The sequence below is a fragment of the Coregonus clupeaformis genome, chromosome 14 (assembly GCF_020615455.1).
Source record: "Coregonus clupeaformis isolate EN_2021a chromosome 14, ASM2061545v1, whole genome shotgun sequence".
Taxonomy (NCBI): Eukaryota; Metazoa; Chordata; class Actinopteri; order Salmoniformes; family Salmonidae; genus Coregonus; species Coregonus clupeaformis.
Genome location: NC_059205.1, coordinates 9,054,371 through 9,080,796, shown reverse-complemented (window position 1 = coordinate 9,080,796; position 26,426 = coordinate 9,054,371). Strand labels below are relative to the sequence as shown.

At 43.3% G+C, this 26,426-nt stretch overlaps 2 protein-coding genes across 3 annotated transcripts in view; one reads left to right on the top strand and one right to left on the bottom strand.

Moving 5' to 3' along the window:
• LOC121580682 (parafibromin) overlaps positions 1-26,022 on the bottom strand; it is a 54,101-nt gene extending 28,079 nt beyond the window's left edge. For both annotated transcript variants that reach the window (XM_041895667.2, XM_045224661.1), the window contains exons 1-10: positions 25,864-26,022; positions 24,799-24,904; positions 24,534-24,603; positions 24,354-24,416; positions 24,009-24,061; positions 23,711-23,799; positions 20,380-20,593; positions 18,905-19,003; positions 18,301-18,379; positions 17,707-17,771 (exon numbers count right to left, since the gene is read on the bottom strand). In XM_041895667.2, the coding sequence (XP_041751601.1) occupies positions 17,707-17,771; positions 18,301-18,379; positions 18,905-19,003; positions 20,380-20,593; positions 23,711-23,799; positions 24,009-24,061; positions 24,354-24,416; positions 24,534-24,603; positions 24,799-24,904; positions 25,864-25,994 (969 nt within the window). In that variant the 5' untranslated portion in view covers positions 25,995-26,022. The remainder of the gene's footprint in view (positions 1-17,706; positions 17,772-18,300; positions 18,380-18,904; positions 19,004-20,379; positions 20,594-23,710; positions 23,800-24,008; positions 24,062-24,353; positions 24,417-24,533; positions 24,604-24,798; positions 24,905-25,863) is intronic.
• On the top strand, positions 5,599-9,119 carry LOC121580683 (beta-1,3-galactosyltransferase 2). Its single transcript, XM_041895668.2, has 2 exons — positions 5,599-6,355; positions 7,611-9,119. The coding sequence occupies exon 2, from the start codon at positions 7,869-7,871 to the stop codon at positions 8,976-8,978; it is 1,110 nt and encodes a 369-aa protein (XP_041751602.1). The 5' UTR covers positions 5,599-6,355; positions 7,611-7,868; the 3' UTR covers positions 8,979-9,119.
• Positions 26,023-26,426: the final 404 nt, after the last annotated feature.

The window sequence follows — 26,426 nt, the reverse complement described above, 5'->3', positions numbered from 1 at the left end:
TTTTTGTTTAATTTGCTTAATTTTGTTATTAACATGCTGTAAGGCGATCTGTGCCTCTCTGGCTGGTAAGATTTCAGCAGCTATCATGTTTTCTGCTCCTCCAGAGGATGGTGAAACTAATAAGCCGCCAACTCTGGATGAGCTCCCATTTCCCCCTGTAGATACGGACGATGAGTAATGATTGAAGGTTGTTTTGAGGGTAAGGTCATCTAAACCCTTAAGCCTGTTGCCATTATGTGGAACACTGAGCTGATGACCCAGCACAAACCTTTTGAAGGTCTTAGCAGAATTGTTCAACAACAGGGTTTTATATTTGACTAAGTCGATGTCCCAGGGACATCAGGTCAACCCAACCCGATTGTGGTAAGAGATATGGAAACAATGGTTAACATTGAGATTTATTAACCTCTGAATCTACAGATCCTTGCGTATGTGTGTATTTTATATACTCAATGCCGTTGATTAGAACCTTTTGATAGTAGATTTGAGCTTTATTGTGATTCATTATAATTATGTAGTTAATAGAAGTATAACCTTTATTATGATTTATTATAATAATGTAATTTGATAGAACCTCCTTTTGATAGAAGCTCAAATCTAATGCTTACTTTGAGTGATAAGAGGATGGTATGTTGAATATTGAAAAGATTTAATACATTGATTGACACAGGTGAGCTCCCATCTTCTATGAGTGATGCAGTATTCACCCTAATCCTCAAAAAGGGAAAGGATCCTCTATGAGTGTGGGAGCTACTGCCCAATTTCTTTGATAAATTGTGATGGAAAATTGTTTACAAAACTTCTGGCTATGAGGGTGAATCATATCATTAAGAAAATCATAAATCCAGACCAGGTTGGATTTGTAAAAGGCAGAACTTCATCTGATTATCTTAGACGCCTATTGCATGTAATCTGGAAGGCAAAATATTTGGATACTTCAGATTATCCCTAGACGCAGAGAAAGCCTTTGATAGGGTGGGCTAGGACTACCTGCATTATATAATAAATACATTTGGATTTGGACAGGGCTTTCAGAATATTTTCAACTTATGTACAACGACCCCAAATCCATAGTCACTAACGGACTACGATCATCTCCATTTTCAGTAGGACGAGGCACGAGACAAGGTGACTCTCTCTCAGCTCTCCTATGTATTATAGCATTAGAACCATTAGCCGAAGCCATTAGGCTGCATCAGTCAATCAAAGGGGTTACTATGGGAGGTAGGGAGAATAAACTACTGCATTATGCAGACAACATATTACTATTAATGTCAGACCCCCAACTCCCCATATCACCTTTACTGGACCTAGTAAATGCATTTTCAGAGATATCGGGCAATAATATTTTTTTTTTTTCACCTTTAGTTAACTAGGCAAGTGAGTTAAGAACAAATTTGTATGTGGAGGATGAGGGCTGCAGTAGGTATCTCAGATAGGGGGGAGTGAGGCCTAAGAGGGTTTTATAGATAAGCATCAACCAGTGGGTCTTGCGACAGGTATACAGAGATGACCAGTTTACAGAGGATGATAGAGTGCAGTGATGTGTCCTATAAGGAGCATTGGTGGCAAATCTGATGGCCGAATGGTAAAGAACATCTAGCCGCTCGAGAGCACCCTTACCTGCCGATCTATAAATTACTTCTCCGTAATCTAGCATGGGTAGGATGGTGATCTGAATCAGGGTTAGTTTGGCAGCTGGGGTGAAAGAGGAGCGATTACGATAGAGGAAACCAAGTCTAGATTTAACCTTAGCCTGCAGCTTTGATATGTGCTGAGAGAAGAACAGGGTACCATCTAGCCATACTCCCAAGTACTTGTATGTGGTGACTACCTCAAGCTCTAAACCCTCAGAGGTAGTAATCACACCGGTGGGGAGAGGGACATTCTTCTTACCAAACCACATTACCTTTGTTTTGGAGGGGTTCAGAACAAGGTTAAGGGCAGACAAAGCTTGTTGGACACTAAGAAAGCTTTGTTGTAGAGCGTTTAACACAAAATCCGGGGAGGGGCCAGCTGAGTATAAGACCATCATCTGCATATAAAATGGATGAGAGAGCTTCCTACTGCCTGAGCTATGTTGTTGATGTAAATTGAGAAGAGCATGGGGCCTAGGATCGAGCCTTAGGGTACTCCCTTGGTGACAGGCAGTGGCTGAGACAGCAGATGTTCTGACTTTATACACTGCACTCTTTGAGAGAGGTAGTTAGCAAACCAGGCCAAAGACCCCTCAGAGACACCAATACTCCTTAGCCGGCCCACAAGAATGGAATGGTACCGTATCAAAAGCTTTGGCCAAGTCAATAAAAATAGCAGCACAACATTGCTTAGAATTAAGGGCAATGGTGACATCATTTAGGACCTTTAAGGTTGCAGTGACACATCCATAACCTGAGCGGAAACCAGATTGCAAACCAGAGAGAATACTATAGACATCAAGAAAGCCAGTCAGTTGATTATTGATAAGTTTTTCCAACACTTTTGATAAACAGGGCAAAATAGAAATAGCTTGATCTCCCCTATAAATTAAGGAAGCACCATGGCTGCCTTCCAAGCAATGGAAACCTCCCCAGAGAGGAGAGAAAGGTTAAAAAGGTCAGAGACAGGCTCGGTGATGATAGGGGCTACAACCTTAAAGAAGAAAGGAGCTAAACCATCTGACCCAGATATTTTTTGGGGGTCAAGTTTAAGGAGCTCCTTTAGCACCTCAGACACAGTGACCGCTAGCAGGGAGAAACTTTGTAGCGGGAGAAAAAGAGAGGGAGGAGCAGCGGGGCTAGTTGCATTAGAAGGGCTGGGAGATGAGGAAATGTTGGACGGGCAAAGATGCATGGCTGAGTCAAATAGGAATCCTGACTTAATGAAGTGGTGATTAAAGAGCTCAGCCATGTGCTCCTTGTCAGTAACAACCACATCAACATTAAAATTGACCAAAACTGAAGTAATGCCCCTATCAAAACATTGTCTGAGAAATTACTTCCTCAGCTGGAGGTTTCAATGGGTCCCTAAAAACTTGAGGTACCTGGGGATCGCTTTAAATCCTGGTCTAGAGAACATGATTTCTGAAAACCTTGACCCACTATTGAACAAAATTAAACTCCAGTTTAAGAGCTGGGATAAGCTACAAATCTGATTATGGCGTAGGTTACAGGTTATAAAGATGGTCATAGCGCCTACACTGAATTACATCATCAGCATGTTACCACTATCCATACCTGTCTATACTTTTAAATCCATAGACAAAATTATTACTGAGTTTATATATATATATATATGCCACCTTATTAGGTGGATTTAATGGAACTTGTAAGGCCTAAAGGCTGTATGGGAAAAAGACTTGGAGGTAACATTTGGAGAGGAGGAATGGAATATAATAGTACAACAGATGCTCCTCCCTATGAGAGATGCCCGGTCCAAGCTGATTCAATTTAAAAGTGTTCAATAGGATTTATTGGACTCTTCCGAGGTTGAACAGAATATGTTTGATAGAATCTAACCTATGCTGGAGAAGTACAGGTGACATGATGTTCTGTAACTGTCCAAGCTTGCTTACCTTTTGGCAGAAGGTAATGGAAAAGATTGGGGATATTCTGGGTACCACAATACTTGGAAATCCTGCTTTGCTATTACTGAATTTAACAAAAGGATATCGAAAGACTGAGAAGCTCATGTTAAAACTGGCTAAAAGTTGCTCTAACCACAGCCAAAAGAGTCATATTGAGACACTGGAGGGAGAAGGATCCTCCCTCATATAAGGAATGGTATATAGCCTTGGCAGAAACAGCTTCATATGAAAAAGATTGATTTATAAAATGAATGGTGAACGCGATAACTTTTCTGACATCTGGGGCCATTCTCTCTCAGACATAGAAAACAATATGTAATGGCCTGATAGACTACAGACATGCATAGAACACGGGTAGGGTCTTTTGTTTTGTTAGAATGGATTAGGTATATCATTTTTTTTTTGTCGGTTGGCACGCGGTGCCCGGTTTGGGGAGCTGTTTTCGAATTGTCATTGTGGGGTGTTGTGTGTTGATTGATAAGGAAGGTTTTTTATTTGGTCCGTTTTGGAGTGGGGTTGTGGCGTGGCAGGGTGGGGTGTGGTGGGGGTCTGGGTGCTTTCCGAATGCACTGTATATTCATGTCTGTCACTGTATATTCATGTCTGTCACTGTTTAATGCCAAATGTAATTAAATTGCATTGTTGTTATATCGTGAAAGGAAACAATAAAAACTATAATTACAACAACAAAAGTAGGATAGCAGCCTACACAAGAAATAACTACTATTGATAACCATCTAGATGGCACCTTGATATATACGCTCTACTAGTCAATGGGGAGGGCATGAAAGACAACATCAGGAAACGGTGCCCTTCGCTCCCGCTGGACAAGCACTACTGTCCAGCAACTGAGTTTGCAACACCAGGGTTGTGGGTTCGATTCCCACGGGGGGCCAGTATGAAAAAAAAATGAAAAAAATAATGTATGCACTCACTAACTGTAAGTCGCTCTGGATAAGAGCGTCTGCTAAATGACTAAAATGTAAATGTAATAGTCTAACCTATAGCAGAGTGCTTTCGACACCCACTCCTTTGCTTTTGCCATATCGGGCAGCAGCTACCCACTTCTCCAAGCAATGGCTGCCTGGTATTGTGATCCAATAATTTCCATGGTAATATAGAATGTTCATTCAAATGATGTTAACTGATGTGGCTCATGCAATGGAATGTATTTTTTTTATAATGTCAGTTGAGTTTAATCAACAGCAAACATTGATGGGTAAACTTCCAGCTTTTACTTCCTGCTTTGCTCCTATGGGTACACCGTCACAGCACTACCTACAGCCTGATGAATGAAGATCCAACCCTACATATTGGCAGGAGGAAGGCAAGTCCCATCCAACTGGGAGTGGTCTCTAACATATTCATTAGGGACGTGCATATTTCCCTTTTAAGACGATTCAATTACACATCTAGATACATGGGCTCTGATACGTTTTAATTCGGTTTGAATAGAGTAAAGAATCGATGCGATACACTAACATCTGTTGCAAAAAACATTCATTTTCCATTCTAATTTAAAATCTGCTGCTGATGGAGCTCCTGAGCTGGGCTTCTCTGAGTTGGATCTGTCTGAGCTGACTCCTCTTGGTGTGTGCGCGTGTGGTGCCATTTTAGCCTCAAAACACCACAATGGGCACCTCCATATTCCACCCCACTAGAAGCTTCTCACGTCCCACTCGCACACAAAAACCTGAGGGGAGAGAATTGAGAGATAAAGCAAGGGTGGCAGGGTGAAATAGCATTTTGTTGTGCTCCAGTGAGAACATGCTACAGTTACAACTGCCACTCCGGTAAAGGGAAAAAAAGGCATTGAGCTTAAGGTTTGGAGTCCCTCCAAATGCTCTGGCGAAGATCAGCTTATGAGACTGACTACATGCCTTGGGAGGGGAGCACTGTAGCCCTCCCCTCAGAGAAATCCTTTTGTCCTCCGTCGGAGGTGTGGGAATTAATAGTTCAGGAGCCCTCCTCTTTTAGAGCCGCGGGTGGTGTGTGAGACGTGGAGCATACTATCACCAAGCCTGCAGCTGTCTATCAGACTGTACAGAGAAAACAACCCTCAGTACCCCCCACCAGAGAGAGCGAGTGAGAAAGAGAGATAGCGAGCGAAAGAGGAAACACGAGGGCAGAAAAGATGAGGCTAAGAGCAGTGAGAGAACCAGAGACGTACAGAGGAAAGAACAGGCAGGTATTCATTCATCCTGCGCTCTGCCTAGCAACGTCGTGAGGGAGCAACTGGAGCGGAGTGCCTTTGCCCCTCTCAGCAGCAGTACCGATGATCTGCTGGATCTCATCTCCACGGCTCTGCTAGCCTCAAGTTATCAGCAGCAGCACACAGCCACCACTGAACATGAGACTGCAGCGCTGGTGCTCTACACACACACACACACACACACACACACCGAAAAGCAGTGTGTGCTCATGGGAATTTCGTAATGAGTAATATTGAACTAAAACCAAGGGAGGGACAGTTCTGCATGTGGGCGTGTTCACAGTAAGAGGAAGAACTGAGAAAACATAGCAGAGGAAGAACGACAGCATCCAAACCTGAGGATGGGATCCATAGAAGCAGTGGCTGCATGATTGGGCCAACCACACAGTGGGAAAAGTGTAACCGTGCGACGGTGATGAGAGCTGAGCCAAGGTGTGTGGTGGCCAGGGAGAAGAGATAGCTAAACCATTCAATCTGGGGGCAGCACTGGGCAGAGGCATAGGGTGGTTGTTGTACCCTGAGAGATGTGCAGAGCAATTCCTTAGTCCTCCTCCGAAAACGACTTGCACTGGGAACAGGTATGTCTTTTGGTCCGGCGTGCTCAATTCCAGCTCCAACACAGCTGACATATACTCACACACATCGCTCTTCAACAGCGTAGTGGTAGTAAAAACTGCTAAGTACACAGTTTCTGCCTTGTTTTTGTTTAGAACACACTGGGTTGTGTAAGTGTCAGTGTTTCTTTGTGTTCCTAAGTACGTGTCCATGAGGGCTTAACATTGGGCTTTTCAGCGCCTCTTGTGCACTCACAAACAACCCTTTGTTGTTGTCAGAGATGGACAGAGAAGCTCCCTATTTAGTCCACACCTATAGGTATTGACCTTAAAATCACACACAGGAGCTGTTTCACAAGGAAATCTGCAAATAACCCTAAATGTATGTATGACAAGCAGTATCAAAGTGAGACCGGTTCTCCTCATCTCCAAGCAAACTAATACTTTTCAGCTTTATCAATGCCTCCAGTGTACTCTAAGTAAATAGCCGTTGACTGGTCTGGCTCAATTGACGGAGGAGTTCCTACATTGATGTCGTTAGGCATCTCCGACCTGACTAGAGATCTGCTAAGGCTGACCTATAAAAAAAAAAACGGAACGCAACAAGCAACTGCTAACTTTTTTCAAGCAGCTTTATCAACACTTCTGTTGTACACCGAGAGACAATGTACTATAGTTCTGGATAGTCTATTTACAGCCCAGCCGTTGCCTGGTCTGGCTCAATTGACGGATGAGTCTGTGTTGGTCCATTGACAGGGAGTCACCACTGACCTGCCAAGAGATCTGCTCAAGCTGACACACGAAGCCTCGTCTCACCACTTCTCTTTTCTTCAGCACATTTTTTTTTTTTTATGCAAACTTGTCAGTAAGTGACAAAATCAGTCACAGTGTAGAGTTTCATACAATCCACAATTCAAACCCATCAGAGGTGGAAAACAGCTGGAATGGATCTCCACTCTGTCAAAGACCAGACACTGTTAGCGTCGCACCCAGCCCGTTTGACACTCGGCCAGTTTTACATAGTGTAAATAACAGTTACCAACGGCTCTCTCAGAAAGCAAGGGAGACTCATTAGCCAGTCTAATCTCTAAATGACATGCTAAACAGGACTCATAAGCTTTGAAGAGCTGATTACACTTCTCATAGTTAATTCATCATTAGTAGATTAATAGTAGTAGAGTTATGGTCGAGTCACACCAATACAATCCCTCAGTCACCCCACACCAAGTGTTTGGTTTCAGCATGGGTGTTAACAATATCACTGTTGTTTTTCTCCTAGATAAAAACATCAGCCTCTGTTGAAGACTGCACTTCGTCTCTGAGCATCAAGCTGGTTGAAACGTACAGGCAGGTCTGACAACTGACCAGCAATTCAAAAGTGACTTGAATGGAAATACAGCATGCACCACCCCTGGTGTAGCTCCCTCAGGAACCCACGACACGTCACCCTGTCATCGGCGATAAAGGTTTGTTCGCACACAACAAGTACCTGACCGAGTGTCAACGCTGCCCAAGTGAGGTGGTGCACGCAGCCACCATGCAGTGGAGGCGGCGCCACTGCTGCACGCACATCGCCAGGCTCCTGTCTCTCCTCTCGTTGCTGGGGGTCCTGGTCATCCTGAGCCATCAGGACTGGCTGCTGGGCTTCAAGGGCTCAACATGGCGGAGGGAGAACCCAGTGGCTTACACTGAGGGAGGAGGACTACACTTCAAAGACAAAGGGAATCACAGCTCCTCACAGATTCTATGGAGGGCGACTAATGCTAGCTTGAGCGGAGAGGTCGGGCTAGGGGGCCTGCTGACCTCGGAACCCTACCCTTACATCATCAACGAGCCCAACAAGTGCCAGGAGGGTGACCCAGCGCCATTCCTGGTACTGCTGATAGTCACGGAGGCCCAGCAGGTGGAGGCCAGGGAGGCCATCCGGCAAACATGGGGAAACGAGAGTGTGGTCCCCGGCCTTGTCCGGCTCTTCCTGCTGGGCGTGAAGGAGGGTGAGGTGGGCCGCCTGCAGCAGAGCAGCCTGGAGGCAGAGAGCCGGAGGCACCATGACATCATCCAGCAGGACTATATGGACACGTACAACAACCTGACCATCAAAACCCTGATGGGCATGCACTGGGTGGCCGCGCACTGCCCGGGCGCCAACTACGTCATGAAGACAGACAGTGACATGTTTGTCAACACCGAGTATCTCGTCCACAAGCTGCTCCGGCCCGAAATTCAGCCCAAACGGGACTACTTCACAGGCTACCTGATGAGGGGCTATACGCCCAACAGGAACAAGGAAAGCAAGTGGTACATGTCCCCCGAGCTGTATCCCAGTGAGAGGTACCCCACCTTCTGCTCAGGAACTGGCTACGTGTTCTCGGGGGACCTGGTGGAGAAGATCTACAGGGCCTCTCTGGGCATTCGCAGGCTGCATCTGGAGGACGTCTACGTGGGCATCTGCCTGGCCAAGCTGCGGATCGAACCCACGCCACCGCCCAATGAGTTCCTGTTCAACCACTGGCGGGTGTCCTACTCCAGCTGCAGGTACAGCCACCTTATCACCTCCCACCAATTTCAACCCAACGAACTGCTCAAGTACTGGCACCACCTCCAGCGCAACAAGCACAACGCCTGCATCAACACGTCCAAAGTCTAGATGGGCAGGTTTCACCAGAGGAGACTTCAGGGGTACAGCCTATTTGGTGACAGAGGATCATGGGTGATGTTTGATCATGGCCTGTGCAGGAGTCACTGGCAAGATGTAACCGAGTAAAGCACATGTTTTTGGACAAACTAATGGTTGACGGCAGTCTTTTTTTTTTTTACTGCCACTATAGTTGTTTTTTATACATATATTAATTGATTGTAGAAATGGATGCGTCGGTGTACAGAGGAAGACCTGAATTAAGGCCGCTATACGCTATACACACTACACACAAATTTAAGCCACACAAAAGTATATAGAACTAAATCAAATCAAAATGTGTCAAATGTGCCAAATACAACAGGTGTAGACCTTACAGTGAAATGTTTCCTTACAAGCAAATAGTCTGGGTAGCCATCTGATTAGATGTTCAGGAGTATTATGGCTTGGGGGTAGAAGCTGTTTAGAAGCATCTTGGACCTAGACTTGGCGCTCCGGTACTGCTTGCCGTGCGGTAGCAGAGAGAACAGTCTATGACTAGGACCTTCCTCTGACACCGCCAGGTATAGAGGTCCTGGATGGCAGGAAGCTTGGCCCCAGTGATGTATTGGGCTGTACGCACTACCCTCTGTAGTGCCTTGCGGTCGGAGGCCGAGCAGTTGCCATACCAGGCAGTGATGCAACCAGTCAGGATGCTCTCGATGGTGCAGCTGTAGAACTTTTTGAGGATCTGAGGACCATTGCCAAATATTTTCAGTCTCCTTAGGGGGGATAGGTTTTGTTGTGCCCTCTTCATGACTGTCTTGGTGTGCTTGGACCATGATAGTTTGTTGGTGATGTGGACACCAAGGAACTTGAAGCTCTCAACCTGCTCCACTACAGCCACGTCAATGAGAATGGGGGCGTGCCCGGTCCTCTTCTTATTCCTGTAGTCCACAATCATCATCTTTGTCTTGATCACGTTGAGGTAGAGGTTGTGTTCCTGGCACCACATGGCCAGGTCTCTGACCTCCTCCCTATAGGCTGTCGCATCGTCGGTGATCAGGCCTACCACTGTTGTGTCATCGGCAAACTTAATGATGGCGTTGGAGTCGTGCCTGGCCATGCAGTCATGAGTGAACAGGGATTATAGAAGGGGACTGAGCACGCACCCCTGAGAGGCCCCCGTGTTGAGGATCAGCGTGGCGGATGTGTTGTTACCTACCCTTACCACCTGGGGGTGGCCCGTCAGGAAGTCCAGGATACAGTTGCAGAGGGAGGTGTTTAGTCCCAGGGTCCTTAGCTTAGTGATGAGCTTTGAGGGCACTATGGTGTTGAACGCTGAGCTGTAGTCAATGAATAGCATTCTCAAGTAGGTGTTTCTTTTGTCCAGGTGTGAAAGGGCGGTGTGAAAGGGCAGTGTGGAGCGCAATAGAGATTGCATAATCTGTGGATCTGTTGGGGCGTTATGCAAATTGGAGTGGGTCTAGGGTTTCTGGGATAATGGTGTTGATGTGAGCCATGATCAGCCTTTCAAAGCACTTCATGGCTACAGGCGTGAGTGCTACGGGTCGGTAGTCATTTAAGCAGGTTACCTTAGTGTTCTTGGGCACAGGGACTATGGTGGTCTGCTTGAAACATGTTGGTATTACAGACTCAGACAGGGAGAGGTTGAAAATGTCAGTGAAGACACTTGCCAGTTGGTCAGCGCATGCTCGGAGTACACGTCCTGGTAATCCATCTGTTCCTGTGGCCTTGTGAATGTTGACTTATTTAAAGGTCTTACATCGGCTACGGAGAGCGTGATCACAAGGACGAGGGAGAGCTTTGTACGTGTCTCTGTGTGTGGAGTAAAGGTGGTCTTGCGTTTTTTTCCCCTCTGGTTGCACATTTAACATGCTGGTAGAAATGAGGTAAAACGGATTTAAGTTTCCCTGCATTAAAGTCCCCGGCCACTAGGAGCGTCACCTCTGGATGAGCGTTTTCCTGTTTGCTTATGGCCGTATACAGTTGAGTGCGGTCTTAGTGCCAGCATTGGTTTGTGGTGGTAAATAGACAGCTACGAAGAATAGATGAAAACTCTCTTGGTAGATAGTGTGGTCTACAGCTTATCATGAGATACTCTACCTCAGGCAAGCAAAACCTTGAGACTTCCTTAGATATTGTGCACCAGCTGTTTACAAATATACATAGACCGCCACCCCTTGTCTTACCAGAGGCTGCTGTTCTATCCTGCTGATACAGTGTATAACCCGCCAGCTGTATGTTATTCATGTCTTCGTTCAGCCACGACTCGGTGAAACATAAGATAATACCGTTTTTAATGTCCCGTTGGTAGGATATACGTGCTTGTAGTTCGTCCACTTTATTATCAAGCAATTGTAAGTTGGCCAATAGTATCGATGGCAAAGGCAGATTAGCCACTTGTCGGCGGCTCCTTACAAGGCACCCCGATCTCTTTCCGCGATATCTCCTTTTCTTTCTACTGCGAATGACGGGGATGAGGGCCCTGTCGGGTGTCTGGAGCATATCCCTCTCGTCAGACCCTTTAAATACAAATTATTTGTCCAGTTCAAGGTGAGTAATCACTGTTCTGATGTCCAGAAGCTCTTTTCGGTCATAAGAGAGGGTAGCAGCAACATTACATACAAAATAAGTTACAAACAATGCGAAAAAACACACAACATAGCACAGTTGGTTAAGAGTCCATAAAACGGCAGCCATCCCCTCCGGCGCCATTATGGTCACTACATGTCAAATATGCGCTGTAGCTGCGTTTGTGTGAAGGGCCCACCCCGATTCCAGGCTGTATCACAACCGGCCGTGATTGGGAGTCCCATAGGGCGGCGCACAATTGGCCCAGCGTCGTCCGGGTTTGGCCAGTGTAGGCCGTCATTGTAAATAAGAATTTGTTCTTAACTGACTTGCCTAGTTAAGTAAAGGTAAAATAAAATAAAAATAAATATGTGAATAGTGGATACTGATACATCTTAGACTGTATTGGTGGACTGTCACTGTCCGGTATCCATTTTGTTCAACTTGGGTTTAAATAATTTCCTTCTTTTTTTTTTAAATGTTGTGTTTCAAAGAGCCTTCAAGGGTACTTCAATTATTCCCCCCAAAAGATTGTTGGGCATACCTGAGCATTCTCAAAACAGTGGTAAAACCACTTCTAGTGCCAATAAAAAGTGTGAAGTATCAAAAAACAAAAGGAACATTGAATCATCTCACAAGTAGCAGTTGAGCTGCAGGAAGAATGAAGGGCAGGAAATCTGCAAGAGCAGAGAATTTAGTTGAAAGAGGAAACAGATGTGAGTGGTAGACAGGGCATAAATTAACACCTGCCAAATGAGAGTAGATTTAGGTATTGGCGGGTAAGAATGTCTATTTCACCAGCCACAGGGCTCTACAGTGCAAGCATTACATTTGTGAATAAAAATTGTCAAAAGTCAAGTACAAGCACATGTACGAGTTAGAAAACTGCTGCAGTATTTGTTTTCAAAGTACTTCTGCTGTTTTGTTTCATAGCTACTAATTGCACAAATAAACACTAATCTTATATCCCACCTCACGCAGCAACACTGACTGGCAGGGGAGCTGAGCTCACTGAGTGAAGTACTGATAGATCAATTTTTGGATGAGCTGCGAACAGGCATTTACTCAAAAGTCTACAAAGTGAGACTTTGTCCTCGTGTTTCTTGGCTATTTACAGTGGGGAGAACAAGTATTTGATACACTGCCAATTTTGCAGGTTTTCCTACTTACAAAGCATGTAGAGGTCTGTAATTTCTATCATAGGTACACTTCAACCAAAATCCAGAAAATCACATTGTATGATTTAAGTAATTCATTTGCATTTTATTGCATGACATAAGTATTTGATCACCTACCAACCAGTAAGAATTCCGGCTCTCACAGACCTGTTAGTTTTTCTTTAAGAAGCCCTCCTGTTCTCCACTCATTAACTGTATTAACTGCACCTGTTTGAACTCGTTACCTGTATAAAAGACACCTGTCCACACACTCAAACAGACTCCAACCTCTCCACAATGGCCAAGACCAGAGCTATGTAAGGACATCAGGGATAAAATTGTAGACCAGCACAAGGCTGGGATGGGCTACAGGACAATAGGCAAGCAGCTTGGTGAGAAGGCAACAACTGTTGGCTCAATTATTAGAAAATGGAAGAAGTTCAAGATGACGGTCAATCACCCTCGGTCTGGGGCTCCATGCAAGATCTCACCTCGTGGGGCATCAATGATCATGAGGAAGGTGAGGAATCAGCCCAGAACTACACCTGGTCAATGACCTGAAGAGAGCTGGGACCACAGTCTCAAAGAAAACCATTAGTAACACACTACGCCGTCATGGATTAAAATCCTGCAGCGCACGCAAGGTCCCCCTGCTCAAGCCAGCGCATGTCCAGGCCCGTCTGAAGTTTGCCAATGACCATCTGGATGAACCAGAGGAGGAATGGGAGAAGGTCATGTGGTCTGATGAGACAAAAATAGAGCTTTTTGGTCTAAACTCCACTCGCCGTGTTTGGAGGAAGAAGAAGGATGAGTACAACCCCAAGAACACCATCCCAACCGTGAAGCATGGAGCTGGAAACATCGTTCTTTGGGGATGCTTTTCTGCAAAGGGGACAGGACGACTGCAACGGATTGAGGGGAGGATGGATGGGGCCATGTATCGCGAGATCTTGGCCAACAACCTCCTTCCCTCAGTAAGAGCATTGAAGATGGGTCGTGGCTGGGTCTTCCAGCATGACAACGACCCGAAACACACAGCCAGGGCAACTAAGGAGTGGCTCCGTAAGAAGCATCTCAAGGTCCTGGAATGGCCTAGCCAGTCTCCAGACCTGAACTCAATAGAACATCTTTGGAGGGAGCTGAAAGTCCGTATTGCCCAGCGACAGCCCCGAAACCTGAAGGATCTGGAGAAGGTCTGTATGGAGGAGTGGGCCAAAATCCCTGCTGCAGTGTGTGCAAACCTGGTCAAGACCTACAGGAAACGTATGATCTCTGTAATTGCAAACAAAGGTTTCTGTACCAAATATTAAGTTCTGCTTTTCTGATGTATCAAATACTTATGGCATGCAATAAAATGCAAATTAATTACTTAAAAATCATACAATGTGATTTTCTGGATTTTTGTTTTAGATTCCGTCTCTCACAGTTGAAGTGTACCTATGATGAAAATTACAGACCTCTACATGCTTTGTAAGTAGGAAAACCTGCAAAATCAGCAGTGTATTAAATACTTGTTCTCCCCACTGTACATTGTTTTGTTCACAAGCTTGGTTGTTTTTCAACATTAGTTTGAGTCTGCTGCTTCAACTGAGAGCAAAGAGCTGTTGCTCAGATCCCAAATCTCATGCACACAGGATTTGAGTGGCTCCATTACCACAGTAACCTCCTGCACTTAAAGGGGCAGCTTTTTGTTTTAGAAACATTACAAAGCATGGTCATGTGTATTTTTTATTTTATTTGTATGTAATTATGGCCCAAGAAATGTTGGCTGGTAAAACATCAGATTGGCTTGTAGGGGCTACCTGCCAGTGGCTGGTGGACCAAAAATGAAATTTTAGACCCTTGTGGTACACCAAAAACCAAGAGTGGTAACAGTCATTTAAAATCAGGTTATACATTTTTCAGCCAATTGCAGAGAGAAAAATAATGAAAACTCCTTGGACAATGCTCAGCCTGAGGGCACCCCACCCCCATCAATGACAATCAGCTATGCAGAGAGAGAGTACGTCTGGCTGGAAATTGAATCGTTCTTATAATAATAATATTATGCCATTTAGCAGACGCTTTTATCCAAAGCGACTTACAGTCATGCGTGCATACATTTTTTTTTGTGTATGGGTGGTCCCGGGGTCGTTGATAGTACTGTGGTAAAAGTGCAAAGCCACTTCAAGGGTGTAGCCAACATTTGTGTGAAAGTGCCTTGACACGTCAAGGGTGTAGCCAACATCTGCGAAAGGTGTTTCTAGCGTGCCATGTTACCATAGTGAAGAAACAGAACACTTACATGCTACAGTTCGGTTGTTACACAGCTGTTTAACGTTACGGTAGACACAATGTAGTTGTAGCTATGTAACAAATAGCTGAAAACACAACGTTGTAATAGAATGAAACGCACTAAAAATAAATAGTTCAGCCTAGTAAATGAGTCAGAAAGGAGATGTCTACATTGTGAGTTATCCTATGCATAACCCTTCATCCATTTTCACACAATTCAGAGTAATTCTATTCTGCTTTGTGAATGAACTTTCTTCAGAAGCAATGTTCTGTGAAATGTATGAAAATGAAGCCTTGAGATTAACTGAAACCACAGCAACGGCTAGGTAGAATTTCAGAATGATAAAGCTGGTAGATACACACTGAAATGAGACCACTGCACTGTGTGTGTGGATGAGGAAGACAAAGCTGCTTGACCTAGGTTTGCCCATTTGTTGAGATGTCACTGAGCCGTGACATGTTCCCCTGTCCTCTGTGGTTCCCCTGTCCTCTGTGGTTCCCCTGTCCTCTGTGGTTCCCCTGTCCTCTGTGGTTCCCTGCAAGCAGCACCTGGAACCCAATCTCATGGGCAGCCTCTGGGTACATAGATCACAGGCCCCAAAGACCTGCCACCACAGAGGTGGAGTGAGCCAACAGTACACTCCCGAGTGGCGCAGCAGTCTAAGGCACTGCATCTCAGTGCTAGAGGCGTCACTACAGACCCTGGTATCACAATCCGGCCCGTGATTGGCAGTCCCATAGCGTGGCGCACAATTGGCCAAGCGTCGTCCGTGTTTGGCCGGGGTAGGCCGTCATTGTAAATAAGAATTAGTTCTTAACTGACTTGCCTAGTTAAATAAAGGTTAAATTAAAAAAAAACATTTTAAACAAATGGGCTGGGCAGGGCACAGAGCAACAATATGCCTCAATCTTTGGGTGATAGGCTAGTCACTGAAGCCAATCAGTGCAACATGAGTAAGAAATGGACTTGCGTGTTTGCACCTGCTATTTTCCACAGTATGTCATCATTTAAAACAGATTTTGTTAACATTTAAAGTAGATATTATTAATATCCGTTTACTTCCACTTTATTGTGGTTCTAGCGCCATGTCTCATTTATAGCATGGTACATGCAATGCTGGGGTTGTTTGATTCCTGCATGGAGTAAACATACCGAATATATACTACCAGTCAAAAGTTTGGACACCTACTCATTCAAGGATTTTTCTTTATTTTTACATTGTAGAATAATAGTGAAGACATAAAAACTATGAAATAACACATATGGAATCATATAGTAACCAAAACAAGTGTTAAAATCAAAATATATTTGATATTTGAGATTCTTCAAATAGCCACAATGACAGCTTTGCACACTCTTGGCATTATCTCAACCAGCTTCATGAGGTAGTCACCTGGAATGCATTTCAATTAACAGGTGTGCCTTCTTAAAGGTTAATTTGTGGAATTTCTTTCCTTCTTAATGCATTTGAGCCAATTAGTTGTGTTGTGACAAGGTAGGGGGGTATACAGAGGATAGCCCACATTATGGCAAGTACAGCTCAAATAAGCAAAGAGAAACTTACTTTAAGACATGAAGGTCAGTCAATACGGAAAATGTCAAGAACTGTTAAAGTTTCTTCAAGTGCAGTCACAAAAAACCATCAAGCGCTATGATGAAACTGGCTCTCATGAGGACCGCCACAGGAATGGAAGACCCAGAGTTACCTCTGCTGCAGAGGATAAGTTCATTAGAGTTACCAGCCTCAGAAATTGCAGCCCAAATAAATGCTTCACAGAGTTCAAGTAACAGACATCTCAACATCAACTGTTCAGCGGAGACTGCGTGAATCAGGCCTTCAAGGTCAAATTGCTGTAAAGAAACCACTATTAAAGGACACCAATAATAAGAAGAGACTTGCTTGGGCCAAGAAACACGAGCAATGGACATTAGAAATGTGTCCTTTGGTATGGAGTCCAAATTGGAGATATTTTGGTTACAACCGCCGTGTCTTTGTGAGAAGCGGTGTGGGTGAACGGATGATCTCCACATGCGTATTTCCCATCGTAAAGCATGGAGGAGGAGGTGTTATGGTGTGGGGGTGCTTTGCTGGTGACACTGTCTGTGATTTACTTAGAATTCAAGGCACACTTAACCAGCATGGCTACCACAGCATTCTTCAGCGATACACCATCTCATCTGGTTTGGGCTTAGTGGGACTATCATTTGTTTTTCAACAGGGCAATGACCCAACACACCTCCAGGATGTGTAAGGGCTATTTTACCAAGAAGGAGAGTGATGGAGTGCTGCATCAGATGACCTGGCCTCCATAATCCCCCGACCTTATCCCAAACTAACTCAATTGGGTTGAGTCGGACCGCAGAGTGAAGGAAAAGCAGCCAACAAGTGCTCAGCATATATGGGAACTCCTTCAAGACTGTTGGAAAAGCATTCCAGGTGAAGCTGGTTGAGAGAATGCCAAGAGTGTCCAAAGCTGTCATCAAGGCAAAGGGTGGCTATTTGAAGAATCTCAAATATAACAAATATTTTGATTTGTTTAACACTTTTTTGGTTACTACATGATTCCATATGTGTTATTTCATAGTTTTGATGTCTTCACTATTATTCTACAATGTATAAAATAGTAAAAATAAAGAAAAACCCTTGAATGAGTAGGTGTCCAAACTTTTGACTGGTACTGTATGTTAAACTATAAGCGGACTAGGGTAGCAGAAGACGAAAGGATGGTCTTACCGTCACAGACTTCAGGGTCATGCCGTGGTATGTTCCCATGGTGTCAATCTTGAAACCCTCCGTTTCTAAGGACACAATTAGTCAATCAGTAATGCATCTTACTTTTTATATTAAAATGGTAAAAAAATGATTGGCATCTTCATTTGTTCATTACTGTGTAAGGAAATGAAATGGATAACACGCTACAATATATATATTTACTTTACAAAGTAAAGCACCATCTATGAGCACCGTCTATGAACATACAGTGCCCCTTGACTTTAACCACATTTTGTTACGTTACAGCCTTGTTCTAAAATTTATTAAATAAATAAAAATTCCTCATCAATCTACACACAATACCCATAAAGCACACTGGGAAGCTGGACAGAAATCCATATTGTGATAAATGGCCTGCATTGATGCAATAACAATAAATAGAACGACAAGTTTATAACATTCATGTGCAGTAGTTTTCTTTAAACTACTGCTTGTTTTATGATTGTAGCCATCAATTGTCCCACTAACAATCACCCATAGTAGCAAACTTATTTGATTTCAAACTTCACATTTCTCTACAAGTGATAATTTTATCGTCCCAGCTCCACCACTCACCCTCTTTTCCTTTGAATCTCTCCTGATCGTATCGGTTATAGGCAGCTGGGACAGGCTGTTTGTTCCTTATGGATGGATCCTTGAGGGGAGACAAGAGGTTACACTTAAAACACAGGTCATTTCCAATTAATGATCCACAGAGACTATAATATTGGAAAGTTCAGTGGTAATAATACACTCAACCATGCTTCCAAGGGTTAAATACTCATTGACCTTTTTCTGGAGAAGCTCCAAGTTAATTGCAAGCTCCATTTCTTTGAGAAATTAGAACAGGGAGGTATTCATTGATTTTATGGAATTCGTCAGCAAGAGCCTTTACTGGTTAAGGATGTCATTCTCAATTACGCATTTTTACATCACAATGGCAAACATTTATCACATGGCTGGATTCCTAGGATGCAAAAGTGTGTATCCAAAATCAAACTATGATGGTACATCCCCATCAGTGTGCATCCAAAATCAAACTATGATGGTACATCCACATCAGTGTGCATCCAAAACCAAACTATGATGGTACATCCCCATCAGTGTGCATCCAAAATCAAACTATGATGGTACATCCCCATCAGTGTGCATCCAAAATCAAACATGGGCTGTTCCTTACCACCTGAGTGGTGTTCTGTGCTGGTCTCTGCTCAGGGGCCCGTCCCTCCTCCCTGGCCTTCACCGATTGCAGGATGGCAAAGATGTTTTTGGAGAAGTTCTGCAAGAGCAAAAGATTTATCAGCACAGTGTAAAAGGTAGGTGAGACATCTACTGTTCTGTTTAATAAGAGAACAGCAGATGTACCCTACCAAACCAATACATTTCCCTTGACGTGATGCTGCCACCTGCAGGCGTTAAAGAACAATGAAGTGTGAAAACAGATGAGCCAAAGATTGTTGATCACGATAACATTGCACTATACACACACGTACACATGGATTTTGTGTTATAGATACGTGGTAGTAGAGTAGAGGCCTGAGGGCACACACTTAATACGTTGTGACATCTGTTATGAATGTATTGTAATGTTTTTAAAATGTATAACTGCCTTAATTTTGCTGGACCTCAGGAAGAGTAGCTGCTGCCTTGGCAACCATAATAAATACAAATAAGCTATGGATATGGACCATTGCCTCCACCCTAGAGTCGGTAACCACAGGTAACGTCTACATGGAGTGAATACGTGTGTTCTTCCCATGTGGCCGGGTTCCTCCTAATAATGTCCAGATGTCCATCTCATTACCTTAACCCATCAGAGTCTAAGCCGGGGGGGTTCTACTAAGCTATATGGAAATTGTTTTAAGAAGTTCATACCAAGGATAATTTAGCTATTTGATTTTGAATTTTAAGACCCCTTGAAGTATAAAACAAATATATTAAAAAATGATTTGATGAAAAAGTATTTTTGCCTTACTGCTATTAGCCCATACAAATACATTGCCTAACAGATTCAACTACATGGAACAACAGATAGTCCCCCAAAAAATATCAAAAGGAAGTTTGTTCTGAAGTGTGTCTACTATAATTGTTTTTTTAAACATGTATTTAACCCCATATTTTTGCCATTAAACAGTCTTTAAATACTTCCATAAATTTTTTCAACTGGTACAGGGGGACCTTCAGACGAGTCTTGTGAGGCCTGTGGGTGTCCTAGAGCAAAACATGTACATGTTTGTGAGACACTCACCTTTGCACAGAGGGGTCATATTAGTGTGTAGCCCAAACGGGTCTGAAACTACAGACAGAAGTTGGCAGATCGGTTGTACCAACTTCAGACGAGTCTCCTGACACTTGTGGAGGTCATAGAGCAAAACGGAGAACACCATCGTGTTCATGAGCCTCTCATAGAGGGGGTCATAATAGTTTGTAGGCCAAAACATTCGAACGCTACATACGATTTTGTGAAAATACCTATTTTCAGGGTGTCTCATGGTCTGACAAACACTGCTCTAGCTCTGTAACCTTTCACCGCAGATGCGGAAGTGCAACTTAGGCGGATGAGGTTGACTAAGACGCATCAACAGGGGCACGGAAATCAACCATAGGGAGTTAAAGCCCCCCCCGTCATAGCCAGTCTAGGGATTGACCTCTGACCTTTCCAGTGCTCTGTAGGATGGTGGTCCTGGTCCTCCACACCCGCTCCCTGCTGACTATGTCCCTGGTCACGTCCACCTCGGCATCAACAAAGCTCCTCTGCTTCAGGGTGATGTCCTCATCCAGGTCTGTCTTGATGGTGGAGCGCTTCTTGGCCATGATCTTGGCTTTGATGGCGGCGATCTTCTCCACGGACATGGCCTCGGACAGTGACCTGGGGTCAGAGATGATTTTTGTTAACCCTTATTTCACCAGGTAAACTGATAGAACACAATAATTAGGTGGGTGTTTATATTTGTCCTATTTCACATGTAGAAGTGTGTATTATACACGTGTGTGAATTGGAAATGTGTTTTTAGCATATCCTAACTCTCCCTGAGATCATCATTTAGAGGAAAACAAATCTAATAAAAAAACATCTAATAAAATGCTAAGTTGCCTCGAGTAGAAATGAATGTTCGGGGTTGATTGAGCAGAACATTTAAATAGTGCAGTGTTTAGTGAATAAAGCAAGGTTCCTGGTTTGTGTTTACGTCTGCCTGCACTCATTGGGATACCTTAGCATCTTAAAACCGGTGTAGCAACGGTGAATGGCTTCATGATAATTGCCCACTTTTTGTAACTATGGTCGTTCAATAACAGTGCCTTCATACCCATCCTAACGCTGGTCATTAGACAGTGATAAGAGCTCTCCTCAAGCCAACAGCAGATTATAAATTACTAGTTACTTTCATCCATTGATTAGGACATACACTACCAGTCACAAGTTTGGACACCTACTCATTCAAGGGTTTTTCTTAATTTTTTACTATTTTCTACATTGTAGAATAATAGTGAAGACATCACAACTATGAAATAACACATATGGAATCATGTAGTAAACAAAAAAGTGTTAAACAAATCAAAATATGTTTTATTTGAGATTCTTCAAATTAGCCACCCTTTGCCTTGATGACAGCTTTGCACACTATTGGCATTCGCTCAACCAGCTTCATGAGGTAGTCACCTAAACAAAGGAGATGATCATGGACTTCAGGAAACAACAGAGGGTGCACCCTGCTATCCACATCGACGGGACCGAGGTGGAAAGCTTCAAGTTCCTTGGCGTACACATCACTGACAAACTGAAATGGGCCACCCACACAGACAGTGTGGTGAAGAAGGTGCAACAGAACAACTTCAACCTTAGGAGGCTAAAGAAATTTGGCTTGGCACCTAAAACTTTTACAGATGCACAATTGACAGCATCCTGTCGGGCTGTATCATCGCCTGGTACGGCAACTGCGCCGCCCGCAACCGCAAGGCTCTCCAGAGGGTGGTGCGGTCTGCACAACGCATTACCAGGGGCAAACTACCCACCCTCCAGGACACCTACAGCACCCAATGTCACAGGAAGGCCAAAAAGATAATCAAGGACAATCACCCGAGCCACTGCCTGTTCACCCCACTATCATACAGAAGGCAGGGTCAGTACAGGTGCATCAAAGCTGGGACAGAGAGACAGAAGCTGTTTTTCAATCTCAAGGCCATCAGACTATTAAACAGCCATCACTAGCACATTAGAGGCTGCTGCTGCCTATTGAAATCACTGGCCACTTTAAGAAATGGAACACTAGCCACGTTAATAATGTTTACATATCTTGCATTACTCATCTCATATGTATATACTGTACTCTATACTATTCTACTGTATCTTAGTCCATGCCGCTCGGACATCGCTCATCCATATATGTATATAGTCTTAATTCATTCCTTATTTAGATGTGTGTATTGGGTATATGTTGTGAAATTGTTAGATATTACTGCACTGTTGGAGCTAGAAGCACAAGCATTTCGCTACACCCGCAATAACATCTGCTAAACATGTATATGTGACCAATACAATTTGATTTGAATGCATTTCAATTAACAGGTGTGCCTTGTTAAAAGTTACATTTGTGGAATTTCTTTCCTTCTTAATGCGTTTGAGCCAATCAGTTGTGTTGTGACAAGGTAGGGGTGGTATACAGAAGATAGCCCTATCTGGTAAAAGACCAAGTCCATATTATGGCAAGAACAGCTCAAATAAGCAAAGAGAAACGACAGTCCATCATTACTTTAAGACATGAAAGTCAGTAAATCCAGAAAATGTCAAGTTTCTTCAAGTGCAGTCGCAAAAACCATCAAGCGCTATGATGAAACTAGCTCTCATGAGGATCGCCACAGGAAAAGAAGACCCAGAGTTCTCTCTGCTGCAGAGGATAAGTTAATTAGAGTTAACTGCACCTCAGATTGCAGCCCAAATAAATGCTTCACTGAGTTCAAGTAACAGACACATCTCAACATCAACTGTTCAGAGGTCGAATTGCTGCAAAGAAACCACTACCAAAGGCCACCAATAAGAAGAAGAGAATTGCTTGGGCCAAGAAACACGAGCAATGGACATTAGACCGGTGGAAATCTGTCCTTTGGTCTGATGAGTCCAAATTTGAGATGCTTGGTTCCAACCGCCGTGTCTTTGTGAGACGCAGAGAAGATGAACGGATGATCTCTGCATGTGTGGTTCCCACCGTGAAGCATGGAGGTGGTGGTGTGGGGTTGCTTTGTTGGTGCCACTGTCAGTGATTTATTTAGAATTCAAGGCACACTTAACCAGCATGGCTACCACAGCATTCTGCAGCGATATGCCATCCCATCTGGTTTGGGCTTAGTGGGACTATCATTTGTTTTTCAACAGGACAATGACCCAACACACCTCCAGGCTGTGTAAGGGCTATTTGACCAAGAAGGAGAGTGATGGAGTGCTGCATCAGATGACTGGCCTCCACAATCCCCCGACCTCCACCCAATTGAGATGGTTTGGGATGAGTTGGACCGAAGAGTGAAGGAAAAGCAGCCAACAAGTGCTCAGCATATGTGTGAACTCCTTCATGACTGTTGGAAAAGCATTCCAGATGAAGCTGGTTGAGAGAATGCCAAGAGTGTGCAAAGCTGTCATCAAGGCAAAGGGTGGCTACTTTGAAGAATCTAAAATCCAAAATATATTCGTATTTTTTTAACACTTTTTTTGTTTACTACATGATTCCATAGTTTTGATGTCTTCACTATTATTCTACAATGTAGAAAATAGTACAAATAAAGAAAAACCCTTGAATGAGTAGGTATGTCCAAACTTTTGACTGGTAATGTATATTTTGGGTTTATTGCGCTTTGGTATTTTTAACAAACCTATACTCGCAATTCAGCTTGATGCTGCCAGCTGCACTATGTTGTTGAACAGTAAAAAAAAAAAAACTCTCTCCTTTTCAAAATAAAGGTGACTGGATTATGGAAGGGTGTAGGCGCCTCATACCTGATCTGGTCAGTTTGCACTATGCCCTCTTTGTGGCCTTCCAGTCTAGCAGCCAGACGCTCCTTGTCCAGTCGCACTCGTTCCTCATCCTAGAGAACGACAGAATGTGGTAAAATGCTCTGTTTGATGAAAGACCATCATGTATTCAATTTCTCTGCAGGGATCATTTTCTCAAAATGTATGAATTCAGGATGAAACAGGATTTTTATAGAGGATTCCTTTTGAGATGAGGAGTCTGTTCTATAAATAATTATTGAGCTGAGGAATCCGAATGGTGCAGGTCAAAGATATTACATACCTCAATCCTTGGTTTTTTGGCTTCAGATGACACCTCATCTGCTGCTCGTTTGACTGAGGATGCAATAAAGGTATAATTATAATATAATAACTGCAAAATGATGCAATACCTTTTCAATTCTTATCTTCACAATATCTAAAATGACTTGCTTTTTACTTCTCTATTTTAGTGTCTCACCAAGCTGATTACACATGTGCAACAGGCCAATGGAGAACAAAATAGCATATTAGGCCTTAAAGCATGGACTGTTGATATATCAGTTTCAAGGGAACATATTTTCTAATATGCATGGATTAAATCATCCAATCAATGGAAGAGTTGTCATATTCAAAATGCTAAAACTACCTTGCGTTGTCCTTTGCAAACCAATCTCTATGGGGGCACTTCTGTCGATACTTGTCGAAGTAGCTGTGAAGACAAATCAGAGTGGAAATTGCTTTAGTACAATGATCTCAGTGGAATTAACATGCACATTCATTTCACTGTGTTAAATCTGATTTTTATTTGTTTTCAATTTATACTTACAACTTTCCCCATTGAGATAGGACAGTAAGCCCTTTCGATCAGGTCTTCTGACAACCGGAATGTTCTCTGTCTAGGGGGTGATCATAAAACCATGTAAATCACAATGAAATATTACACAATTTACAAAGGTCACTACAAAGCCTCATGCAATGACAACCAATAGACCACTGGCAACACTGAGTTCGAAGACAGAACATCCATGGCAACAGTATTTAATTAACTCTATACAACTCTCGCTTGTAGTGAGGGCATTAAGTTTACTTACTGCAGCCCTTCGCACGTAGGATGGATGAGGGAGATGCACATTGTTGAGCAGGAACAAAATGGAGTCCAGAGTATAGTACTCCTTGGGCTGACCCTCCTTCCCAGTTCTGAAAATCGAAAATAAAAATTACATTCAGCTTTAGGGTTGCAAAATTCCATTAACTTTCCCCAAATTCCTAGGTTTTCCAGAAATCCTTGTTAGAAGATTCCCAGAATCAACATGAAATACGGAATCCTCAGACCAGGATTTCTGGAAAACCAGGGAATTTTGGGAAAGTTAGTTATCCGAATTTTGCAACCCTAGTCAGCATTGACCAGTAGTTTTGCCCACTGTCTACAGTTGTTTCAGCGAAATCCAGGTCCCCTCTTGTGGAACTAATCTGGAATTTAGTCACAATGCATGCATTAATAGTGCAGGCTTAGAGAAATAGTCAAAATCCTGTATTTTCTTAATGACCTTACACAGAAATAGTGACCAGGACGACTATGTCACAGCTTTTCCATGACACTTCCAACTGGTCCAACTTGTTGGGTTAAGATGAGTTTGTCCAACTATTTCATTTCATATGGCCTGAACGACTGCTGGTTCTGCAAAAACCAGGAACTACTTAGCTAGCTGACGTTAGCAGGCTAGCTGCCTGACACAGAACATCAAGGTAAATGTCTAGCTGCCAAGCTAGAAATGTCAAACATGGTGACAGGTATGGTCACGTGCAGTAAATCAGTAATAGCTAGCTGCAATACCGTAACTTAACTACCGCGGGTTTGCAAGCAAGACAGCTGGCTTGCGACAACGTTGCCATTGGTAGTGGCATTTACACAAAGCAATTAGATAGTTAACTAGCGTGCTAGTTAAAAACCCAAAAGAACAATAAACGATAACTGCATTTGCTATCTTTCGGTGAAAATAGTAACTAGCACCTTTTAAACACGGCAAGAAAAGTTTTGGCAACAACAACGTTATCTCGCTACCGTAGCTAACTCGCAATTAGCTATTACTAGCTAGCCTAGCTACAACAGGCCGGTTGAAGCGAGTAATTTACCAGTTTAAGCTAAATTAACATACCCCCAAATGACATAATTAGTCTTGACATTTTTTGGCCAAGAGAACTCTCCAAAGATAACTTCGTCTCCTTTGGCGACGATTTCTTTTTTCTGGATATTGTATTGGCGAAGAACACTCAACACGTCCGCCATCTTCACTTGTCTTCATGTAACTAGCTAGCTTGATTGCAAGGCCCCCAGTCACCTATCAACAGAGTGCAATGTGGTCTCACAGAATGCCTGATGCGAATTTCCAGTTGTATTTGTGTTCGGTGTCTATGGATAGGTCTATTCTGAACACAAATTGCATTACATTTAACTTTTTATTTAATTTATAATCTCTGTTCTCTATATATAAATGCATAAATGTTTCTCATGGTTCATTCATGGCCATTATGCCTAAAAAAAGTTTGAGATACTCTACTGAAGAGATTTTAGAGCAAGTTGTTTGCCTTCTCTGTAAAAGGTACATTTTGTAAAGTAAATACACCCGGTAAAGAAATGTACATGAAACACTTTATTAAGGTTTGCATTGACACTATGGCTAATGTAAATGGAATGCAACAAACTGAAATCACATTTCTG